The 24,907-nt window shown below is 37.2% G+C and overlaps 1 protein-coding gene across 6 annotated transcripts in view; it reads right to left on the bottom strand.

Moving 5' to 3' along the window:
- Window positions 1-276: 276 nt before the first annotated feature.
- Window positions 277-24,907, bottom strand: part of LRP1B (LDL receptor related protein 1B) — a 638,472-nt gene continuing 613,841 nt past the window's right edge. For 2 of the 6 annotated variants that reach the window (XM_064718934.1, XM_064718935.1), the window contains exons 85-92: window positions 20,839-21,013; window positions 20,089-20,193; window positions 17,986-18,099; window positions 8,381-8,457; window positions 6,385-6,475; window positions 4,029-4,173; window positions 2,890-2,988; window positions 277-511 (exon numbers count right to left, since the gene is read on the bottom strand). In XM_064718934.1, the coding sequence (XP_064575004.1) occupies window positions 371-511; window positions 2,890-2,988; window positions 4,029-4,173; window positions 6,385-6,475; window positions 8,381-8,457; window positions 17,986-18,099; window positions 20,089-20,193; window positions 20,839-21,013 (947 nt within the window). In that variant the 3' untranslated portion in view covers window positions 277-370. Of the gene's footprint in view, window positions 512-943; window positions 994-2,889; window positions 2,989-4,028; window positions 4,174-6,384; window positions 6,476-8,380; window positions 8,458-17,985; window positions 18,100-20,088; window positions 20,194-20,838; window positions 21,014-24,907 lie in introns of all 6 variants that reach the window. The other 4 variants (XM_064718939.1, XM_064718940.1, XM_064718936.1 and 1 more) reach the window with 3 other exon arrangements.

Below are 24,907 nucleotides of genomic sequence, written 5' to 3'. Positions count from 1 at the left end.
TCCAGACTACATAATGAAAAAGTGCAGATACCATCTTCATCGATTAAGTAGAACCAAAAAAGTTCATAGAAAATAGATTGCTCATTTTCACGCTACAAACGAATATGTTGTTTGCCATTTTAACAAATTTAAAGGTGTGTTATTTCAGCAGCATTGTTGTAAATTGTACCGTAGTGCAGTTTCTTTTTCATAAAAATACCTTACAAATGGTCAGTCAAAAGTCATCAGCAAAAGAAAAACCCAGAAAACAATCAACCAAACAAAAAACAGAGGTAATGCTGATGCCAAAACAATTATAATACTGTTGGTACATAGAAAAGTAATCCTTATATTTTATACATTTATACAGAGTATAAAAGGTAACAGCAGATTATGCCACAGTCTCCCTTATCCCAATATCTATTTTCTTTGGAAGAAGTTCTCTTCTTTCATCAACACTTGCTAAGGAGTTTCGACAGTTTTGTCCATCCACGTATAACTTTGCATATACTGGATTGGCGTAATTTGTTGGCTGCAGAGAAATGAAGCAAACATTAGACCAGTCAGGTTGAATCAAAATTAGCATTTATGGAGATGGAAATGGCTTTGTTAAAGCAAGAACAAGTACACATAAAATACAACAGGACATATTTAATAGATACCTGGACGTCTGCAAACCTGATGATGAGTTAATTATTTAGTTGAAAATTAAAATCATGATGAGACATGCTATTAAAGTAACCAATGACATGACATGCAGCATATTATGATATTAAAACCATAAAAACATTGACAAAAAATAAATTAAAAACCTTGAAAAAATGTCTCTGAGGTTGACTTGTCCACCTTATTACACTGGAAGATTTCAGAATAGATATGAAGGAGTTTATAGAGAAGGTGCACTGTGAGACCATGTGACAAGTTTAACAGGAGAAAACTGCAGCCAACAGTTTCCATGTATTACCTGTTCTAAGACATCAGCATCCCATCAATAGCTGACCATGTTTTCGAATTCTGTGGCCCAAATACACAACATGATTTGACCAAAAAATTCAAGACTTTCGTCATGTAAATTAAACTTTAATAATAAACCAGCACAACTGTTAATATATCATAGTAGTTACAAATTGATAAGCCTTTTCTCAGCAATTTTGGTGGTTTGGACTGTAATGAAAAACATCTGTTGAAATGAGTGGCACTTCAGTATTGGACAAGTCCAGTTTTAATGCTGCAAAGCACTTCATTGTGGGAGAAATCCCCTGAGTCTCCACTATTTCCTTCATACTTTGTGCCTTTATTGTCTCTAGAAGAACTTTGCTATCCAATTAGAGTTCCGCTTTTATCCATGATAACAGGAAAGGGCACCTTGTGGTCAAAATCCTCCTCTTTTTACAACTAATTTATCAGCACTGCTCTGCTTGCACAGATACTGAGCGGAACATCAAGAAGCTCTAAAAAAGGGAAATTAATTTGTTTGGTGTAATAAGAAGTGGCTAAACTTTGAATTGGCCAAAGCAGAACTGGGTAGGTTTTCCTGACTTGAAAATATCCCGAGTACATCCTGGGAAACAAGGAATGAAAAATGACTTTAAGTCTTAGTTCTTCCTTTCCTTGTTGCTCAACTCTTTTTCTGAGCCCAGGATTAAGATACTGCTCAGTCTGGATGGCTACAGCAGCTGCTCAGTTAGTGAATTAAAAGCTGCCCATTCCATCTATTACAGATGAAAAAGTGATTGCCTTGTGGTCCAGACTTTCCTGAAATGAAGGCAGAAGAAGGTGAGCCACATCTATTTAATTAAAAAAAAAAAAAAAATTAAAAAAGAGCTACTCTCAGTTCTACTGTTCTGTTCCCACAGACCTTTACTTTTGTGGTCATGATTATAATCAGAAATTTAGTCTTATTTCAATTGTCAGAACATTTTTACTCCATTGACAACCATTATTAAGGATGATAACCACAACAGAACAGAGATGCTTTGCATCTATGCAGTGCCTTATTGACTTACTAAAATTATATATAATAGTAGGGTCTGCCTCGTGATCCTTCTTTGAGTGGTACTGATTGTACAAGGCAGTACAGTGTGGTACAAAAAGAAGCTGGAGTGGCCATAATTTAAGAGAAAAAGTTAAAGATGGGTAAATATTCTGGCTGTCATCATCCATGGTTCTGTGCTCCATCAGAAAAAACACACCCCATAACAATTATTAAATTTCCAAATACAACATATTACAATCATGCAAGAACGTGAATGGCACAAAAAATGGATATTTACTGAGGCACATGAAAATGAATGTCATATTGATGTCCCTTTTGTATCTTGAATCTTAATGTTTGCAAACCTCATACTAAGTTGTAGTAAAAAATCCAATGTTTTAGAAGGAGCTCTTTTGTGATACAAACCCATTGAAATCTGAACAATTAAAATATGCTTTGCGAATATTGAAGGAAATTGTTTATTTTTATGTGCATCAAATTCCTCTAAAATAAAACCACTTGTTTCCATTATTTGGGATCATCTTTCAGTTTGATAAACTTCACTAAATGCCTGTAATTGCATACAAATTTTAAATATATCAGGATAAATGGCTGTGATGGCCATGCTAAACTTTTATAATAATTTATAATATGGCAAAGCATCACATCGCTTACTGTTTTTTTATTCCTTTGCAAAGACATTTGCAGTTTTAGATCATGTTACGATGATGGGTACAGATGAAATTTTGTATGCAGAGGGGGACCCTTTATTTCAAACAGAAAATGTATTATTTACTGTCATTCTTCATTCCATTAAAAAAAGAAAAACAAAATTAAAAAGAAACAGAAAATGCTTCTACTCAAAAATGACAGACAAACTTTCTTTAGAAAGGGGCTGTGGTGGAATGGAATGGACTTGGATCATCATTTCTCACCCCTGTTGATAGTGGTCCTTTCAAGTCAGAGTTTAGGTAGATTGATGGAGCTGTGTGGGGAAGCTTGAATGCAGTGGACCCTCCCCCTATGTATCTGGCCTGTATAAACAGAAAATTTCAGTTTCTGTGCTAATAGAGCATTTTCCACGTGTACTTATCAACACTGTTAAATAAACAGTGCACCAACTGAAAACATTGTTTTAGAATGATCTACATTTATAAAAACCTCCTTCCAGGCAATCCTCAGCACGGAAAACTCTTACATTCAACACGAGAATAAAATTCAGCATTTTCCAACCATTTTCCACTGAGGATTAGGGCCAGACCTCACAATAAGCATTGGCTCAGCCACTCTGCCTCCAGTGAGTAACTCCATTTTCAGCTTACCTCCTGCACTGAGCACACTGCCTGTGTGCTGCAGTGGTGACATTGCTGGAGCTATCAGTAATCCTGTTATTGCTTTGTCAGGAATGGCAGGGAGTGATGGCTGCCCTTTGGTGTGCGCCTGATTACGGCGCTCCGGGAGAGATAGCGCGGCATTACCCCGCTCATCCCGTGTCACATCACTCAGGCACTTCAATCACCGCGCTGCTGCTGCAGGACTGACAGCATCTCTCTCAAGGAAATGATAATACTTACTAGCTTTGTGCAAACATTTAATCTATCTGCCCCGTCAGGGATCCCAGCTCCTCGCGCCTCGGCAAGTTTTCACATGGAATAAGTTACGCTGCTATGCATGCGTGCACTCTTTCATGCTTCAGACAGGGGCTGGACCATATTGTGTTTCCAATTTAAAATATTTTCCAATTTTAAATTTTTGCCACTTGACAAACCCAGTTGTGGTTTGTCAGCTCACAGACACGTCTGTCTTGACAAAAAACCCCCAATCATTTTGTAGTTAATTTCAAACTCTATTTTGATCAAATACGGGTGCTAGGAAAAATGACCATCAGACAGCATCAGACTACAAAACAGCTGTTAATATATACATGACATTTATTCTAATGAAATCTAACTTGGCTTTATATTCATTAACTAAATCTAAATGTCATTGTTCTACATTTCTATTCGTTACACTTAAAGACAAAACCTTGCAAGACATAAAATGGCTTTGCCACTAGAAAGAGAAAAGAAATTACCTTTTCTGCATTTAGAGTAAAATCTGAGGCTAGAAGACCACCTTCACTGTGGTCATGGCCCACCTCATACATGTTATATGATGGATTGCCAATTTCTACATTGAGTCCTCCATTTATCATGGGTTGTCTTCTGATAGTTTTTGTCCTGTATTGCATAAACATACAAAAAAAGAAGAACATAGTGAACTTTCAAGCGAGCTGTTGGATATCTTGTTTCTCTTTAATCTCTAAGATCAACGGGAGACAATCATAAAATCCTTCAATTTTCCAAGCAAAGTAGCAATCTGAGTCTATGTATAGATCTCACAGAAGCTGGAAGCAGAATTTCATTGTTTTTCTCAGTTTGGCTGTAGTGTTATGAATCCATACAAAGTGCTAACTCGCTGTCTACAACCCTGACTTCCTCCAGTTATTTCCAGATTTCCCTCACTTCCAAGCAAAGCCTTGCAAAGTCACTGCCAATTCCCTGCAGGAATGAAGGCAAAGAGAATATGAGTCATGTCCCATTGCTCATTCATTTCACTTTTGTTTCAAACCGGTTGCCCAAAGTCAGCCGTAAACTGAGGACAAGCAAATGGTTCCATCAGGATGCATTAAAAATGTATGAACTTCTCCTCATTCCAGTTTGCATTCCCTGCCAGTGGTGATTGGAACACTGAAGTTCAACTTGAATTTTCTTTCAAGCTTTAATAAAAGACAGAGCCTTATTTTTAACCTTGAATTAGGTATCAGTAAAGATAAGTGATTGAGTTGAATTGTTTCTGTTGCTGAATTCATTTCTTTCAGCTAAGGAGGTGATTTCAGCCCAAGCAATTGAAATAACCTCAAGAGGGTAATTTTTTCCCAGTGCAATATGTTCTCTAGAATTACAAAGGAATAATAGGGAGGTCACAGTCAGGATGATAACAGTCGAGTCCTCTTGTTGGCTAAGATGCAGTCAGTATCTGAAATCCAATATACTAAATGATCTGTATTTTTCAGCAATGTCATTGAAAAAATATTTCCTAAAATAGGTACTTAACAGTAGCATGCAAGTGTTGAACAGCTACACCTATTTTAGCAATTGACAGTCTTCTCTGAAGAGAGAAAATAACTCTAAAATACATTTTCAAATATAATTTTAAGAAGAAAGCCCTTTATTGAGGCTAGTTCTATTTCTCCACTGAAAATCTATTATTTAACAAGTGATTCTCAGTAACCTAAATAATTTACAGAGCAGCAACTGGTTTCAGGATTTGGCTATCACTAAACCTGGCATTTTAGGTGCAGCAGCGCATAATGACATCCATGGAGTCTGGCAGGGTCAGCACTACTAACAGTATGGTCAGGAAATGTATTTATCTTATTGGCTTTACAAAAAAGGTTTTAAAAATTGATGCTCACTAGTTTACACTAGAGTTTGCAGGGGAGAGAGATGCCAGATCATAGTAACTTAAAAGATTCTTTTAGCCTGGAGCACTGAAATAGCCTCATAAATGGCCACATTTGCAGAAACAGCAGATTCACCACTTACTTTTAAAGGACTTAACAAAGGGACATTATCTTGGTTTCAGATGTGGGGTAACAAGCCCCAGGAGAAAGGAAGACAGCTGCTCAAGGCCAGCCAGCAGGACAGCTACAGGCCTGAAGTAAATGGTTTGCTCTCTGATTCCCACTCTGCCTTCCCTAGTGGGCCATGGCCTTATTGCCAGGAATCTTCCCTTGCTAAATCTGCAGCACCATCAGTGTGATGATGTTCTTTGAACATCTGAAGGGCAGCAGCTCTCTCAGGTGCCTCATACAGCAGAAACACTCCTGCCTCCCCTGGCCACCAAACGCGGCCTTGGAAGAAATGCACAAAGTCAAAAAGTCAAACCCAAGCTCATTATCAGCTCCAAGGCAGCTGAATTCCAGAGAAGAAAATATTCCCTTCAAGATACTAAAGAAACAGATTAATAAGGAAAAGGTTTGGGACACTACAGTAAATATTTTGAGAATTATTTGCATCTTCAATATAACTTGAACATGTAAACAATACTCAAAATTTGAGTATGTGGTTTCAATGAAATACATGAATTCTGTTAAGTTCTCTAAGTCTCTGGATAAAGTTATTAACACTTATACAGCCTTTAAAGGATTGAGCAAATTTTTTTTTACATTTTTTTATAACTACTGCATGAGGAACTTAAGTATCAATGACAAACATGGTTGCTCCAGCAAGAGCCAATATGTAACTGATTTGCTGCCTCCAGAAACAAGTCTTGGGTCATTGTTGCATTTTTGTTTCTCACATAAAGTGATTTTTTGTAAATCAGAAAGATGCCAATACTCAAAAGATTTATTTTTTTACTCTATAAATCAATATAAAATTACTTACCTTCGTTTTCTTTTGCAAAGAAATAGTCCAATTACAAGAGTAGTGATCAAAGTCACCAGTAGAACAAGAGGAACAATGATTGCTATGCTTCCTAAAACAGAAGGAAATATCACTGAATAATCATGGCTTCACAGCTGTAAAACAGTTACATTAATTAAAAGAGAATAATTTCCCATGCCAACAATGCAATTTCATGTGATGAGCTTCACTCATCAATTTGAGATTTTAATGCTGATCAATAAAAAACCCAAGTTCATTACAGTTAATAGTGTACACACAAGTACTTTTATGAACAAATCAGGAGTTTCCTCTTTTTGGATACCAATATAACTTGGATTAATTCCCTGCCCTCATTTGCAGCAACAGTCCATGAAAATCTGGAATTGCTGAACAATTTGGACTGGAGTGGCATGGCCAGGATCTTCAGCAGTTTAGGTCATGCAATTATTAATTTAAAATATCCAGTAGTCCTAGCTCTGGTTGAAGAATTAATTGGTATTTTAATTAGTATTAGTATTACCTTTATTTGTGGGAAAAGAAAAAGCAGCCAGCAATCTTCATTTCTAGATGGTTGGTGCATTCCTGCATTTTGCTGCATTTTACTGCATTGTACTCGAGAGCCAACAATTTTGTTATGTTGATATAGGCAATCACAAAAACTACAATAATGCTTAATGCAGCAGAAAAACAGTGCACAGATCAGACAGCAACGTTAAAGGAGAGGAGGGAACAGGGAAGAACAAAATGGGCTTCACATTATTTTGGCAGATAATTTCACTGAAATGAGACTATCTGCAAAAATAAGGTCAGTAACTGTACTCTTATTTCTGAGCCTTGCTTTTAGTATCTGCTCATAAAGAAATACATGCAACAAATAATTCTATGTTATAAATACAGGAGTTATAAAAGCAGGAATCCAGCATAAAGCCACTGTGGAGAGGCATGTAGTTTCTTTAATATCACAATCCTTAACTGGTGGAAAACAAAAATATTGCTGGTTGTTTCACTGACAACATTTATTGATTTATTAAAAAAATAAGCTGCTGGCAGTGTCTGCTCTACATTAACCACAGTCTAAATAAAGAATTGAGAAGTGCTTTGAATTCTGCCTGAAGGCTTTCTGCCTGAAAGCCAAGTCAGGTTGTCAGAGACACGAAATGAAGCACTGAATAAAAACTTGAAGCATCCTGAGTTCACTTCAGCTTATGAAGATTCAGCATGTAAAGGATATTACAACAAGGCTCTTTTAAGAAAACATTTGATAAATAACTGCCTTAAGTTCTACCTAGGTGCCAAAAAAAAAAAAAAAAAAAAGTTAATTTTGTCTTGGCATGTAAACATTTCAGAAAAAAGCCCTGAAAAGTTTCATCTATCCACCAAGCTGACCTGAATAGCAGGCAGCTCATTGTGCTGCTCCACTTGGGCTAAATGTGAGCAGGGCAGGTCCAGCAGGGCACCAGCAGCACACTCAGCACTCTGCAGGCAGCCTTGGCCACTTTCAGCTGCCAGAACTGCAGCAATGCCATCCTTTCATGCTTTCAGAGGTGTTTAAAAACATTCAGCAGGAGCTGTTCTTACTTTCGGGATGATTTTCACAGTGGGTAAAACTCAGCCCTCTGCAGATGGCCAATACAAAAGTTATGCACTACTTACAGCTCTATTTTTGATGCTTTCAGTAGGATTTAAATGGTCAGAGGTCTCCCACTAGCTCCCTGCACAGGGCTGATATGGCCAAATGCTTGTCAGTGGATATTCTTTTCTTTAAAAAGTGCACTAGCCCTTGGAGCAGGGAGTGCAAGGCCTAAGAACTGCCTTGTGCAACACCAAATGGCAACCTAAAAGTCTAGAAATATCTATATTTTGGGTTTTTTTAAAGAAAAAGATACCAGTAATGAACATTTTCATGACATAAACTCACGTTTTAAGATAGCACAAGGCTTAGATTTCTAAAGTGACCCAAATTTGCCAAGTGACAGCAGTGATTGGAAGTACTTACTGGTGCTGATGTTGTCAGACTTGCTGCTTTTGGGAGCTGGCCTCTCACACTGTGTGCCTGACCAGTTGGCTGAACATCTGAAAGGATCCAATTACGATGGGAAAGTTAATAAATGTCAGCTATTAACACAGAAACCCATGAAAGAGACCACCAGCATCTTCTCAAGAGCTACATGAACCACAGTAGTGCTTCTACAAAACCAACAAGAATCCTCATGGGAGGAGTCAGCAGAACCCTGCCACAGCACTGACAACGCTCAGAGTGGGGATTTAGTTTAAACCTACACCTCTGTGTGTTTGATTCCTGTTATTATCACTGCAACCTTAATTCCTTTTCTAACTTCTCAAATAACAAAACAAGTTTAATCAAAGGTATATTGGCATTTTGACTTTTGAAATCTTGAACTTTATAACCAGATGTTTATTTGCAGGAATATAGCCACATGTGTGTGTGTGTGTGTGTGTGTGTGTGTGTGTGTAATCAGGCCTGAGAGCCAAAGAATAAAGAGTTGTCCTAAAGGGACAGGAGCATCTCCTGGCCTCAGAAAGCCCTAAAAACTATTTATATTCAGAATATGTGTTCCAGGAGCCAGGTGCCTGGATTATTCACAGCTATTCTGCTATAATTTCCTAGTGTGAATATCAATATGCAAATAGCTCCTCAGTTGGGATTCAGAACACTCTCCATGCACACAAGGAAACACAAGGAGTCCATGGAAGCAGACTCAGCAAATCCATCAAAACCAGAAACAAACACCTGAATGAAATTCAATTGTTTATTCAACCTGCTGTAAATATGATTAAGTTTACTACAGACCCTCAAAGTCTCCTTGTGGAAACAGCAGGAAGTAGTCACTTTTCATCTGTCCCTGTTGCATATTGTGCAATGAATCATGTTTTTTCTAAGTCTTTTTGAATTATTTATGAATTTCAGCATCAGTTATCTTTAGGGAGGTGCAATAGAGCGTTACCCTCATACAGTTCCAAGAACTACTTCTATCTGATGCCTTCCTAAGGATTTAATACATTGCAAAGTTTACAGCTGGTTATGCTTAACAACTGATGTTGTTCTATAATAAAAGAAGTTTTGGAAAGACAGCAAATATTCTAGACAAAAGCAATGCCATTCTCAGGGAGGAGCCCTGGGCAGCTGTGCTGGTGATGCTTTGGGCTCTCTTCTGTCTTTGCAGATCACTGCAGAACACTGGCTCGTTCCTCTCCTTGCTCCTAAACCTCTTCCAGCACAACCTGACATTCAGACAAATCTCTTTACTGCGTTTCTATTAAGCTTGAACTTATTTTGGAAAGTAAATTTAATTTTTGGTAGGATTCACTATTAAAGTGCTTAAGCTCTATAGAGAGTCTTTAGAAGCATTATTGATTTTTTTAAATATATTGATTATTATTGCTAGTTGATTAATATATTGTCACACACTAGCTAAATTGCATTATAATTTAGAAGTTCTTCATGCTCATTGAAATAAGTTTGCTTACTTAAATAAATATGGCAAATACACACTTAGGTTTCCTCACTGCAAAGAACCCCCAATTCCTAATTACACACATGCCTCACAATGATATATTTTATAACTGAATCCAACTGACTTTTCCACCTGCTTACCATCACTTCAGCACACTGCAAGTCACAGGGAACACAACTTTAATCTTTCAAAAGATGCATCTGTTCCTTTTTCTTTCCAGATCTCTTTTTAGCAATTATGTAAGATAAAAATGCTTGCACTGACAGCTTACCTTACTAAGATACTGTTCAAGGAATTTGCTTTTTTAAAATGTCAATTTTCAACATACAGCTGCAAAATAAGTGTCTCCATTCTTGTAGAGAAACACTATATATCTTTATATTTAGAATATTCTACTCAGCTTCAAGCTCTTGGCACATGACAAACATGAAACAAAGTCTTTCTATTTCCTCCTGATATTTTGCATCATTCCTTCTCAGCATTCAGCTCATGCAATTAAAACTTGTGATGACAGACAATTTGCATTTAATACTACACTATTGAAAGTAAAAAATATTTTAGACATATCTAACTTTGCAACTAAATTCTTATATTAAATATTTCAAATGCTTCCACTGTATATAAAATCATTATGATAAATCTGTCATAAAAACAGTTTAGAGAACATAAGACAGTGAGACTAGAAAAAGGATCACCATGAAGCATTCAAGTACAAGCTCATGAGAAACTTGTATAATGTACAATTACATTCTTCAAAATCTTATAGCAGACATGATATCAAAACAGCTGGTGAAGAAAAAAATCCTACAGCTAGATATGCAGTAAACAGAGGAAAAAATAAGGCAAACATATTAAAAGTTCTTTATCTATCTTGTCATTCTAATTGCAAAAAAATCAGCAATATTGAAACACCTGAGGCATTTGATAGAAGTCTCATAAAAACATTGTTAGTTGCCACTATATTTTAATTTTTTTTTCCCATATGCTTGCTTTTTCCAACAAACTTTAAAGAGACTGAAGCTGGAAGGATGGCTGCCATTTCCTTCTGCACTTTGAGGTGCAATGGCTGCCCTTGGATGGTCCAGCAAGGCACTAAAGGCTTGTCTGGGGCAGGCAGAGGAAAAAAGGAGTAAAGCCCAGGGGAAAGGGATGTTTTCTGCAAGGGACTTTGACACAGAAAATCAGCCACGAGCAGGCACATGAATAATGATGGGGTTGGGACATGGACAACTGTTCATGCAGGAAGATGGGAAATGAGCAGATCTTCACCAGTTTTAATTGTCTGCAGAGAGAAATTTCTCATAATAACAGCATTTTCTGGTGTCAGGACATTTAAATTCAGACTGCTCAGTTCCTAGCATGGGAACTGACTCCTGTTTAAGCTGGATGTGCAGTGGTTTGTCCTTTCCCAAACTCTTTGGTAGCAGGAGCAGTTCTGTGCCATTTTCAGGGGCTGTATGGTCAGACAGGACATTTGCAGCATTGTCACAGACACATTTTATGAAAAATCCTTTCCTTAGGATTTTTTCTCCTGAGAAGCTGAAAGGCCTCAGGAATAAAATGTAAATAACGGTTATCTGCTGCTGTGGAATGCAACAGGTGCATCTGTGATTGGTCTCATGTGGTTGTTTCTAATTAATGGCCAATCACAGTCAGCTGGCTCAGACTCTGAGAGACACAAGCCTTTGTTATAATTCTTTCCTTCTTTTTCTATTCTTAGCCAGCCTTCTGATGAAATACTTTCTTCTATTCTTTTAGTATAGTTTTAATATAATATATATAATAAAATAATAAATCAGCCTTCTGAAACATAGAGTCAGATCCTCATCTCTTCCCTCCTCTTTGGACCCCTGCAAACACCATCACATAGTACGAGCAAACAAAAAGGCATTAATGAAGCAGAACCACATAAAGCCACTTTGTTTCATCAAGGATGTTCACATGATCACAAACTCAGGAGAAAGAACAGTGGAAATGCCTGATTTGAGTCACTCCCAGACAAATACAGATGGAAACAGATGGGGAAGCTGACAGTGAAGGACAGGCTGGAGTCAGCTGAGCGGTGCACGGTGCTGCAGAGAACATCTCAGGTGCAAATCTCCAGCTCCCAGCAGAACCAGAGAGAGATCAAAGAGCAGCAGTACCACAGGGGATGCCCATATGAAAACTGAATAAAAGTAAAAAAATAAAGGTTGCACACGTTCTGCTGCCAAGGTCATTAATAAAACTTCTACAGCTCTCTCTGCAACAATTCAGTTCCATATTTATAAAGAAATGAGTGCTTGGGAAGTGCCTCCTGAGGTACTGAATGTCATTGGAATTATCTGTTTTGAGGAACTAGCATTGTAAAGAGAGACGTTTTAAAAAACTTTCAATTGAGGTTATGAAGGTGTTGCACTTGGAGTGAGGAATGTTTAGACTGGAGATATTTACATTTCTGATCATGCTGTTATCAGAGTCCATTCATGACAGAAAATGTCTCGTCTATTTCTGTATAACCCTTACAGCTCAGTGTGAGCAAACTTTCTGAACTCCATTATTCATGTACTTGACCATTTGACTATGAAAGGACTGAGTAAATAGAAAAAAGAATTAGTAAAAAAAGAGCTAATTTGGTGGCAGTGTGCAAATTTTAAAAAAGTTTGTTTCTCCTTTTTTCTCCCTCTTTGTGCCACAGGCATTGTCATAAAAATATAATACAGAAGGCATAACATGCAGTTAAAAGTGCTTTTGTAGGCAACTGTTTTCCAGCTCAATATTCCAGCGCAGATCCAAAAATGACAACATTGAAAGATTAGTCTAGAGGTGTAAGAGAATCTGTGGAACAGTCCTTACAAAACAGAAGTGGAAGGGGAACTGAAAATGTTTCTTAGCTATAAATGATATTTCTTCATTACACAAAGTAATTTTTTTAACTTTGCTTTTCCTTTTGGTCATTATATAGCAATATATAATAAAACATCCTAATAAAAGTATCTAGCCTCACTGTTTTAAGAATACTTAACATTAAAATTTCACTGGAACTTGTCTTATCATTGATATTAAAACTGTAAGACAAGAGAACATCTGGATTACAGTTATTTACTATCTACACTAAATTGCATTGAAAGAGAAAAATCTAAATTCCCTTTTCCCCCAAAACTCTGTAGGATGCCATAGGATGATAAAAGCTTTGCACTAAACCAAATAATTAAACTATTCCTTATAATAAATTTAGGAATACTTCTGCAGATATGCATTGTTCATACAGGGAGCTGATATAATAGAGTTAAATCCACTGATTAACTCTCTAAATTAAAGCTCTTCCATAACAAAGACCAAAAATCCCATCCCAGGACTGATCAGTAATTTCACATTCTGCAGCTTCCCCTCTATTGTAGGGTTTCATTATTTTCAAGTAGTAACTTTTCCATGACCATTTCATACATGAAGAAACCACATTTTAGTAGCTTTTTCTAATGAGCATCCCTCAGTATCATAAAAGGAAAATAATGTAGAAGTCAAGGGATACAAAATTTATACTTGTTACCTGCAAATGAAATACAAATTGCCTTGCAATCCAATACATTCAGAATAGGACAATGGTATCATTCAAAAGCAGGCAAAACAATAAAAAAATTCTTTTCAGGAACACCAAAAACCTGTTGAAATTTAGTCAAAATATATGTGAGAAAAAAAAGAAGCGACTTTAAAAATTAATTTTCATTTGGGCATGAGATTATTTTGTACAAATGATTATTCACAGCTGCATGATGTTCACTGTAAGGAACAACCTCCAAATGCAACTCAGCCTCACTCATCCCAAGGTAAGAAAAAGAACAAACTGAGAGTCATCATACACCATGCAATTAGCAATATGTGTACAGTACAGAAGATATACAATTACTAAAAATAATAACAGAAAAATATATAAAAGCATGTCCAGGTGACTTCTACTGTAGCTGAAATTACACTGAGCAATAAAAGGAAAATAGGTTGAAATGGTAAAACTAAAAAGAAAAGATGAGAAAAGACTGGGTAAGTAGGTAGATAAAAACCCAAGCATGTTTTTCACAAGCAGTGATATACAGCAGCAAATATTATACAAGTTTTATCTGAACAGTTTTAAACTCATGGACAAAGGATATCTGCATTACAGCCTAGTTAGTAAATGCTCCATGAAAAAGATACAAATTCCTCTTTTCCAAGATCTTAACAGCTCCTCCTCTGACAACCACTCTTCAAACACCTGTTTTCATTTGGTTCTTGAACTACTACCAGTTTGTGATACAAAGTGGATAAAATATCTTTTATCACACAAAGGTATAACCTGTGGATTATATTCAGTTTCGAGATATTTATAACAAAGATATTTTTAGTTGAAAAAGAAAGCTCTCAAAGGACTGGCAGAATGCTGTGACATTCCTGTTGCAATTGCAATTGGGGAGCTCATTAAATATACCCCAGGAAATCATATGGAAAGCATCTATTGCAGGATACTTGATAAAATTTCCTGGTTTGTGCTGCTGCTCAGGGTTACCAGGGCCTTCTCTTAGTCAGGCTTTTCAATCCTGTGACTGTTCTTTATCACAGAGGCTTTTTCTCCTCAGCCTCCAGAAAATGCCAGTCAGGGACTGCAGGCTGTGGTCCCTTTCTTGTCCACAACTGGACCATGGATGAACCTGAACCTTTGTTGAGCAAAAGTTTGGTTTAGTGATGAGTTTATTTATTATAAACCTGTGTGTAAATGTAACACTTGTGCAGCTGCACGTGCACTTAAATAAAAATTGTTCATATGGGAAGATTTTTCAACATGAAAGGAATGTCAGGAGGAAGGCCCAGCATCAGAGGAGGCACCTGAGCTGCAGGGGAGCTCCTCCATAAAGAGGAATGCACTCTTTAATTCCTGAATTCTGGGACCTAAACACACACACTCAGGTGCTCTCCCCACACTCTCCCCTCACTCAGTGCCTCTCTCCAGCCTCCTGGGATAAAGCTGGCAAGAACAACCTGGAAACAATGCAACAAGGGTGCCAGAGCAGCTGTGGCTGCCCCATCCCTGGAATGTCCAGGCCAGGCTGGCTGGGGGTCCGAGCAGCTCCAGTGGAAGGTGTCCCTGCCCATTGCTGGGGGCTGGAACAAGGTGAGATTTAAGGTCCCTTCCAACCAAAAGCATCCCAGGATTCTGTAAGAGCTGCTCTCCTGCTTGTTTCCCTCCTGCAGGGCCTGCTTTTCCTAATTTATCCATGTCTGCACTTCCAAGTTCAAACTTTGTAATCAGTTTTAAATAATTCCACTATTTGTTCTCTCCCCAGTTGTTCACAGTCCTTAACCTGTTACTTGACCAAAATTCTTCATTAAGAAATGAAGTTATTTATTCTTTCTCCGCCTTTCACTTTTCAGTTTTCTCTGTTATCAAATTCAGGCTTTCTTCCAAGCTCCTGCATGGTTTGTGCCTTCTCATTAACTCTCCAGGATGACTTGTTCTTCACTACAGAGGAATTGATATTTGTTCTAATATTGAAATACAACACACACTTGAATCCCTCTGAACATCCAGCACATCCAGCCACAGGCAACTAATGCAATGCTGTACTCTGTCTTCTGATTTTTATATTTCTAGAATGCCTAAGAGAGTTATGATTTGATTACATTTATTTTCAGAAAATAATTATAGCACACATCCATGTGCAGGTACAAATACCAATAGTAATACAAAAAAATAAAGGAGTTTTAGCAATATATAGTTATGATGAAGGTATAAAAGAAACAAAGCTGAGAGAGAGCAATATCCTGTGCCAAAGATTCTGTAATGAAAGCCCTGCCCATTCAACAACCAGAGTCACTCTTGAGTACTGTAGAGTTTCAATTCTTTCCAGTTCTCTTCACTGGTATCATACAAGGTGCAATCTCTCTCTAAACCCTGCTTCTCTTGCAGGAATGAATATACAGGTGGGTAATTAGTGAGAAAGAAACAGAGACATAAATAAAGGTATTTATTGAAAGACAGACTGATAGAACAGATGGAAAGAACAGTTTGTGAAATACAGAAAAAAAACCCATTTCTTGATTATTTCTCATATGAATCTGATCTCCTGATCATTCTTTTTTTCAACTGATTTGTGAATTTACTGGTGCAATTCAGGCATGTCTCACCCACAGACCCCACCCATTAGTGAGCAGTACTAAAGAGCTCCTTGAAAATGTAGTTTGGGAATATTAAAATGACAGTAACTATACAGAAGATTATGCTACTTTAAGACACCCTGAATAGAACATTTTTCATAAAAGGTCATTACCCCAAATTTTAACATTCTGAAATTCTCTCACAACCTTTGTAACTGAGCAAGAACAATAATGTGGGAAGGAAGGGGAACAACAATCACCACACACCTAAAAAATAATTTGAAGAATTAATATTCTAGATTGCATTGAAGTCTAAAGAGAAATCACAGCACATTCTGCATATTTGAAACCAGGACAGAACTTTCACTGAAACTGGCAATAGCCTTCGTAAAACCTTCTTTTTTTTTGGTGGTTTATATGAAGCCACAGCAAGACCTTCATTCATTCCTAAAATGGTTAGGTGAAAACCACAACTCCTCCTTCCAGAGTGCAACTGATATTTAGGTCATTTAGTGCATTCGTCATTAAGAAGACACCTTGAGAGAGGAAGATAAAATAAAAATGTTGAAAGGAGAGTCTGTTCTTACAGGCTTAGAGTTGCTCTATAATTATGGCTTTAGGATTGCCCTTTGGAACTGCTAAACCTTATTCTCTATTGTCTTTACTGAATGATAATAAGGGCATGATTATGTGTAAAGTTTGCATTCTCAACTGATGCTGACTGTGAGAGAGAGCAGAGCTCCTGCTGAATGATAATAAACCCAGGCATCTCCTATTTCTTCTAAAAATCACCCACTCCCCAGTTAGAGACTGGTTTAGAAAAACATTGGGCTGTGGACAAATGGCTCATGGAGCATTTGAGAGAAAAAGCAGAAAAGGTACATCCAATATGTGACTTTATAGGCAGCAGTATGTTGTTCTTAGGGCTGCATGATTCTGAAAACACAAGCATGATACATGGAGATAGAAAAAGTTCCAAGCACCCCTGTCCCACATTCTGCTGTCCACTCCACACTCTTCCAGCTGGTAGAAGTTGGTAGTTAGGACATTAATCTTGTTTCCAATGGGTTCATGGTACCTCAAGCCAGAGTTTCATTGCATGAGAACATTGACAAAGCAACTGAGACCATGTTTAAACAAAAAATTAGATTATTCACCCTAAGCAGTCGCTGTCTTTGCTACTAACCAGACACCCACATCACATCCCCACAGCATTCTGTGTTTCCATAAACCATTCACTGACAGAAGTTTACATCTGTGTGAATTACACATTTTCTCCCAAGTCCAGGTTTTTAGGTCATGATTTCACTACTGACTTTTGCATCTCAACCACTGAGGGAAGCTTGTTCATCTGGCAGGTGTTTTGCATCTCTCTGTACATCTGCCTTACAGGATTTTCAAAGAATAAGGTTGTTTCTTTTTCTGATGAATACTAAAATTTTCTCTTTAAGAAATAGACCTAAAATCCTTTATAGAAATAGAGAATACAAATGTAATTTTCTTTTTTAACCAGAGAAGTCAACGGTATGAGGTAGCTCATATACTTTTGTTTAACAGTTTCTATAAAATTAACAAGACTTAAAAACACAAGCTTAATTCTTAAAGTAGCACCTAAATAGCTGTTCTGTTCCTTTCCCTGTTCAGATAAGAAATAAGAAATAAGACTACAGAACATGTCCAATATCACTGCTCACTAAACTTAATGCTATATAGGATTAACTTGGTAAAATGTCTCAAAACATGAGCAATAGAGGCCAAGTGGCATTTTCAGGTTTTTTTCCAATTTATTTAGCAAAATAAAGCCTTTTATTTCTTCCCCTGATGATACACACACTCCAAATGTATTTTTAAATATACTCATCAGTGCAACTCTCAAAGGGTAAGTGTGTATTATAGAAATGGTCCCCCAGATTAAGTATATATTGTGAAATGTATGTGAATGTGCATGACTTGAACCAATGAACCGTGGCCTGGAATGATGTCACAGAATGTGCAGCATTAAGTGGAAGGTTAAACCTACTTGCATCTCGGTTCATTAAACGTGGTTAAAGTGCAAATTCCCTCATTCTGACAGTAGTAATCACAAGGGTTCACTTTCTGGTCACAGCGCTGACTTTTAAACCCCACAGAGCATCTGCAGAATTTCAGTAAAATAGACCTACATAAATATTCTGCCTTGTGCTGGACAGATTCAAACGCGTTACGCACAACGACGGCAAGACACGCACACGTACACGGGCACACACCCACAGAAGACAAAACCAATGTTTTCTTGTCATGGAAGGTCCATCTGACAACACTGAAAAGTTTGCTCATGACTGATAATCAAATAGTCTTTAAAACAATGGGGCTATGCTGCCTGAAGGGATCTCAGAGTGTTGTTGTCAGATGTACATTTCTATCGATTGATCCAGTTTGCAATGGCCTTAAAAATGGTCATTACCATTTTCTTGGCATTGTTAGTGGTGTTGGTGTGTGCTGCAGCATTTATGTTTTGGAAATCCACACACAAATTAAAGCACAAAACCTTTTGTTTCTATTTTTTTTTTCCTTGAGATGCTATGGTGTTCCATGTGAGAAAGAGCATGCGAGTTTTACAAGAAAAAAAATTAATAAAAAGTCACAAGCTTCCAAAATAGCATTCTAGATGTTTAAGCAAATGAATCACCAGGCTTAGTCAGCATATTTGGGCCTTAAAAATATGATACTCTCCTTTTGATACTCTCCTTTTGTCAGGATTTATCAGTCTCTAGTTCTCAATTAAAGACATTTAAGGAGGCACAAATAACAGGCAAAATGGTAAAAACAGGAAAAAATAATAATAAAGGAGAAAAATATGAACCAAAAGTATTTCCAAATTAATAAGGGCTACCATGCAAAACTAAATTACATTATTTTCAGCCCTGAACCTGCAAACATACATTGACAATTTTTCAGTGGTAGTGCCACTACAATTGTGTGTCCTTTTTCTCAAGCAGAAGTGCTTCAGCTCTCACAGGGAGGAACCCTTGGCACACCTCTTCACTGATCACACTAACAAAATCTAGGCATTTATGAAACTCCTTTGAGAGCCTGAATAAAATTCCCTTTTTCAAGATCACCTGCATCAACAAAATGAAGGAATGGCTGTGTCTTTATTCACAAAGTTGTGGTGCCAGATCCCTTTGGGCAACAATTTGCTCATTTCACCCAGGGAATGAGACACTCATGCCCAATTCCCTCTTCCAACACCTCTCTCTTCCAGCCTGGAGGATGCTCTGAGCTCCAGGTTGTTTGGAGAAGTGGAAGACCATTGTGAAATGAATATTTTAAGGAAATAAATTGAAAAAAAATAAAAAGAGTGTGACTAGGTATCTCAGAGTAACTGAGAGCAGGAAAGAAATTAACTTCTTGCTACAGTGACTACTTCAGTATTTTATATTGAGCAGCTGAAAAAGAAGATACACCATAGCTCTCAAGAAAGGAGTAGAATGTAGGCTTTTCTGCTTGCAACAGTATTTCACTTCTAAGCTACAAAATACCAATTTCTTTTGCATTTTATGTCTAGGCTTACGAAAAGCACTCTGAATTACTCTCTTGACCATGACACAGGAGGGAGAGCACAATCTCACCCCAGAACAGCTGCAATACTCTGGGCAGTGGGAAGGTTAGGGCAGAAATATGAAATACATGAGCATATCTCCATAAGGGAAATAACACTGGCATGATTTTTCCTATTCTCCAGCTATCAGGAGAAGGGTTTTGCCTCCAAATCTGACCATTTCTGTAGGAAAAAAAAGACTTAATCCACCTCTGAGAAGCAGGACAGGCAATCTTGAGTTTCCATTCCAGAAAAAAAATGCCTGAACAGACCTAAAATTACTATAAGTTTCCAAAGATACATCTTTGTATCTATATGCATTCACAAGAGAGCCCTTACTTCTAACTTTTAACACACATTTTGCAAAAAGGTATGCAAAGTATGAGGTTACACAAACAGCTAGAAAACAAATAATGTAAGTCGAAACTGCAACCAGCCCATTATTCATCCCAGAGAGACTAAAAATACAGAAACATGCACAATAATTTTAATATTTGTTGTCACACAGGCATTGTAATGATCTGCAGGGGGCAGGATACTCACAGACAGACAGGTATATTTGTCTCTGGGTCCAGCTGACAGGTGCCACCATTGTAGCAGTAGCCATCACACAGCTGACAGGTGGAGGCAATCTTTCCATTAGTGCAACTGCCACGGTCAAAAAATAGGAAAAAGAAATAAAAAGCGAAGTGTAATCAGTATTTCAGTAAATCTGAGCATTTCATTGTAAAATCAGTATTTTAATATTAACAGACCTTATTATTATAAGATCTACTGATTGAAAGAATTTTAGGTTACTGGTTTGAAAAGTTATCACGGGCAATGAGATTATTGCACAATATGTATTCAATCTTTCTTTTAGTGAAAATAAACTATTAGAATACAAAACAATCACTCAGCAATAGAGCAGCATGTGCTACCTATGCCCCCAACAGTATTTAGTATGTCTCGATCACTGTCACAGATAATGCAGAATTTTCAACAGTGAAGAACAATGAAGACATTTCAACAGTATAGAAGAACGCCATTGCTAGCTTGATTAATTTCAGTGTTTCCAAGTGAAAAGCCATTCAGTTTCCTGTTATACTGTGCTTCCTCCAGTGAGGAGTGCTCCACAAGTTGGTTTAAAAGCCAGAAGCCAGTTGGTTTGGTATGGGCAGGAGCCACACAGAGGAACTGATGTGATGTGACCACACTGGGACAAACTACGGCACGAGAGATGTCAAGGACAACGCATAGAACTGCTGTTAAATGTGGGATTTGGCACAAAACCCCTTTCCCACACACACTCACTTGCACACCACGTCCCTGCTGTCCTTGCTGGTGATGCAGTGTCCCCCGTGGCAGCGGGTGCACTTGTCCACCTCGCACTTGGGGCCCTCGAAGCGCGCGGGGCAGACGCAATCCACGCGGCCGTCGGCCGAAATCGTGCACGACTCGGAGTTGACGCAGTAGTGGTGGCAGACATCTGAAACAGCACCAGACCTCATCACTAAAAGACATTAAGGAGCATTATGGAAATAAATAATACTTTGCTTTCATGTTTTTAAAGGTACTGTAATAACAACAAAATGGAAGCTGAAGCTGGTGACTCACTGGCAACCACAGGAATCGAGAATACCTAATAAACAGATATATAATATATTAACAATGTAATCTTGGGGAGTGAAATGGAAGTATAAACTCATAAGAGGGTTTTTTTTCCCTTTCTAGTTGTCTAACCATTTATGGCATCATTCCATATAATATAAAGACTCCTGATGAGAAAAGCAGAGCAATGTTAATGTATTTAATGGGACGTTGGCTGAATAAAAACCTTCTGATACATTCACATTACCATTAACAGCATTATACTAAACTGAAATTGAAACGATATTTTGAAATAATTAAGTTTTATTTTCATTTATCCACATATTAAAATTTCATGAAGTTCTAATAATAATATATAAAGACATAATCCATAAGTTCTACAAAGTACTACAAACAGCCATAAGCTTTACAGACTGTGCAAGACCCCATTATGGTATTTAACTGTTTAAATGCCAGTAGGACTGATATTTCAAGTAGTGAATTCTTTGACTCTTCAGAACCACCAGTAACTGTCTCAGTTTTCATCCCTTTTAAAAAATGAAATTGCCTAATTTAAGAAGCTTCCAAGGGCTACAAAATACTGGTATTTAACATTTTGGTAATTTTTATTTATGTGGTAGTGACAACTTTATTTCGTGGTTTGTGTTTTTCTTTAAAGTCATCATTTAAGCTCCTTAATGGGCAGGGATACCTTCCACTATCCCAGGTTGCTCCAAGCCTCATCCAGCCTGATCCTGAACACTTCCAGGGATGGAGCAACCACAGCTTTTCTGGCCATCACTTGAGGATATCTCAAAGTCAGAAACATATTTTGCTAATGCTACTCTGTGCTGTTTTTCCTCCTCTCCAAGGAAAGAGGATTGTTGGAAGAGTTTTGCTGAGGGACAGAGCATGGCTGTTGGAAGAGTTGTTTCTGCTTGAATATTCATTTTATGTCTCCACTGTCTGCGCAGGCTGTAGGCTCAGCTGCTCAAGGAATTAGCAACAAGAGCGGCTTAAAAAATGCCAAATGAAGTTGTTCATTGTTTCTTGTTCCCCAGTTCCAGGTATGGAATGGCAATTTGCAGCAGGGGGCCTTTTTTTGGAACAAAAACTACTGCAGTTTGAAAGCTAATACTGAGAGTGATTTTATGTAAGTGCAGTGCAAGGGGCATATGTTTGCATGCACATAATGAAAAAAAAAATCCAAAACGAAAGAACACAAATACGTAGGAGTAGGAAGGTCAAATGTCAAAACAATTATTAGTTTTTAGGATTGATTGCAGCCACAAACACCTATAGTCATCTGCAGTATCTAAAATGTTTATGCTACATTTGGGTTGAAATGACAGAAAATTATTTCTTTTTTCTCCTCAAAAAAGGGATTTCAGTTTCAGAGAAAGTCACAGCTTGTGGGATCACCATATCCACTTTGAATGATTGTAACTGCATGAAAATGTTTCCTATTTTTAAGGTAGTTTGGGCCTTAAATGATACAAGAAATGAACTTTAGCTACTCTGCGTGTCTTTTTTCTGGAATTTAAAAGAGGGAGCTACATTCAAATACATCAGATTTATGTGTATTTAATAACATGCACAGTGTTAGTAGAATTCTATGTAAATTCACTCACTTAAACTTATTTCAGCCATGCCAGTGCCTTGACACGGAGCACTCATTTAGGTTATTATCCCTTATGTGAACTAATCACAGGAGAAACTCTGCATTGGGTAATTGGAGACGATAAGTGTGGGGAAAATGAGGTCTTTGCAAGCTGGTAATACTGCAAGCAAATGTCTTCTCCCTGCCATAAAACTCTACTAATAATATTTTAAGCTTGGGAGCAGGAGTAAAATACCTACACACATTCATGTGTCATCCTTTGCATATGAACTACCTTCAATCACAGCAAAGACAGACTGAAAAAGATGTCTGGGAGGCAATCTTTGCAATAATGCCATATTAATGTATTCCACCTGGCATACAAAGTGAAGGTAATTAATAAAGCAAAACATCATGCACATGTGTGAACAAAGCAAAAAAAAAACAAGATATGGTTTTATATACACATTATTAACTGTAGACTGGTATAATGTCACAAAACTTACTCTAAGAGATTCTAAGACTTTCTTTTTCCCCCAAAAGACTTAAATTTGAAATCAGCAAAAAGCTTAATTTTATTTTGTATTTTATAATGTCTCCAAGTCTCTGTATCGTGGCAGTTTCCCAGACAATCCAAATCTGATAATAAATTCCTGAATTTACATTTAAATTAATTCTCTTTAAAAAAAAAAAAAAAAAAAAAAAAAAAAAAGGATGTTTGCAGAAGCATTCAACTAGAAACAATTTGTTTGGTTTTGGGTAAGCCTCAAGTAAATATTTTTCCTTAATCTGTGTGTCTGTCTGTGCATGATTTATGTGCTATACTATTTTCAAATACCCAATTGTGTTTGCAGATACTTATTTGTGGATTCATGCAGTTTGTTTAATACCAAGGGGGAGAGAATCACAATTACTGCTGGTTTTCCATTCAAAGGTTTCAATTTATTTCATAGTCTCCCAACTGGAAATATATTCAGTTTACTTCAGTACAAATCCTATTTAAGATACACACTATCCCTTTCCTTGTCTGACAGACCTTTCTCTAAAACTAAATACTTGTTTATATTGTAGATAACGCTAAACCAGTCCTTTATAACAGCTAATTTCCCATCCCTTTTTTTCTTAAATCAAGCCTTCTTCAGGATATTCACTGAAGGTATATAAGAGATGATGGCTTTCGCATTTAATGTTCTCTGACAAGCACTATGACAGTCTAACAAGGCTATGACAGTCCTTGCCTTTAGAAAGTTACAGTCAAAGAAAAGCAGGAGCAGAAAAAAGCAGATGAATAAAAAACATTATTCAGGTCTCAGTAAAATAATTTGTTCTAACTTAAAGACCGTTGCTTCTGAAACATCATTTTTGAAAAGACATGGGGAAGACAAACTGTTGTTTTTAAATGAGTGACTGAATTAAGAAATTTAAGATTACATTAGTGTTTTGAGTTACTGAAAAGAGATAATGAAAGAAAAGAAAAGAATGGCAAGGAAATAAATATAAATGAAGTAAGAGTAAAAAGCCTACTAGTTGATAATCTACTTTTCTTGCTCTGCTGTAAAAGAAGTGAAAAATTAGAGGACATTGTGGATAGTGAGTAGAGCCTTTCTAAGGGCATGGAAACCTTCAGGAAACTATCTCAATGAGAAGAGACTGATGGGTCAGTGGAATGAAAAAAACAGGGAGAAAAAAGACAGAACCCAAATCCTGAGAACTAAACAGGAGTAACATTCAGAAATCCTTTACAATTCCAACACCAGGACGGGGAAGAAACCTCACTCAGGGTGATCTTTGAGCAAGCTGAAGGAATACAGCATTGTGAAACTTAAGGCTCAAGGTGCTGCTTGCTTGGGTTGGAAATATAAAACAAAGGTAAAAGAGCAGTTTAAAAGAGTTTTTTGTCTGCAAAGATTAGGGACACCAGAAAGTTCTTTAACCAACTGTGTCAATTCATTACCAGCATAACAAAACACACGACAAGTTGTAGCAGAAGATTTTAACACAATTATCTCATGGCTACTGACAAAGTCATCTGTCTTGTACCGCTCCACTCTATACTTATTCATGAAAATAACAATAAATCATTCCCAAAAAAGCTCTTTCTTCAGCCACGTAGAAGGGAAGAAATCTGCTCAAAGATCACCTGAATACACCAGATGACATTGCCGCAGCAGCACGAATAATCTGGGGCAGAAT

The sequence above is a fragment of the Zonotrichia leucophrys genome, chromosome 7 (assembly GCF_028769735.1).
Source record: "Zonotrichia leucophrys gambelii isolate GWCS_2022_RI chromosome 7, RI_Zleu_2.0, whole genome shotgun sequence".
NCBI lineage: Eukaryota > Metazoa > Chordata > Aves > Passeriformes > Passerellidae > Zonotrichia > Zonotrichia leucophrys.
Note: the sequence above shows the minus strand (reverse complement) of the source record. Positions and strands in the feature narration are given on the sequence as shown.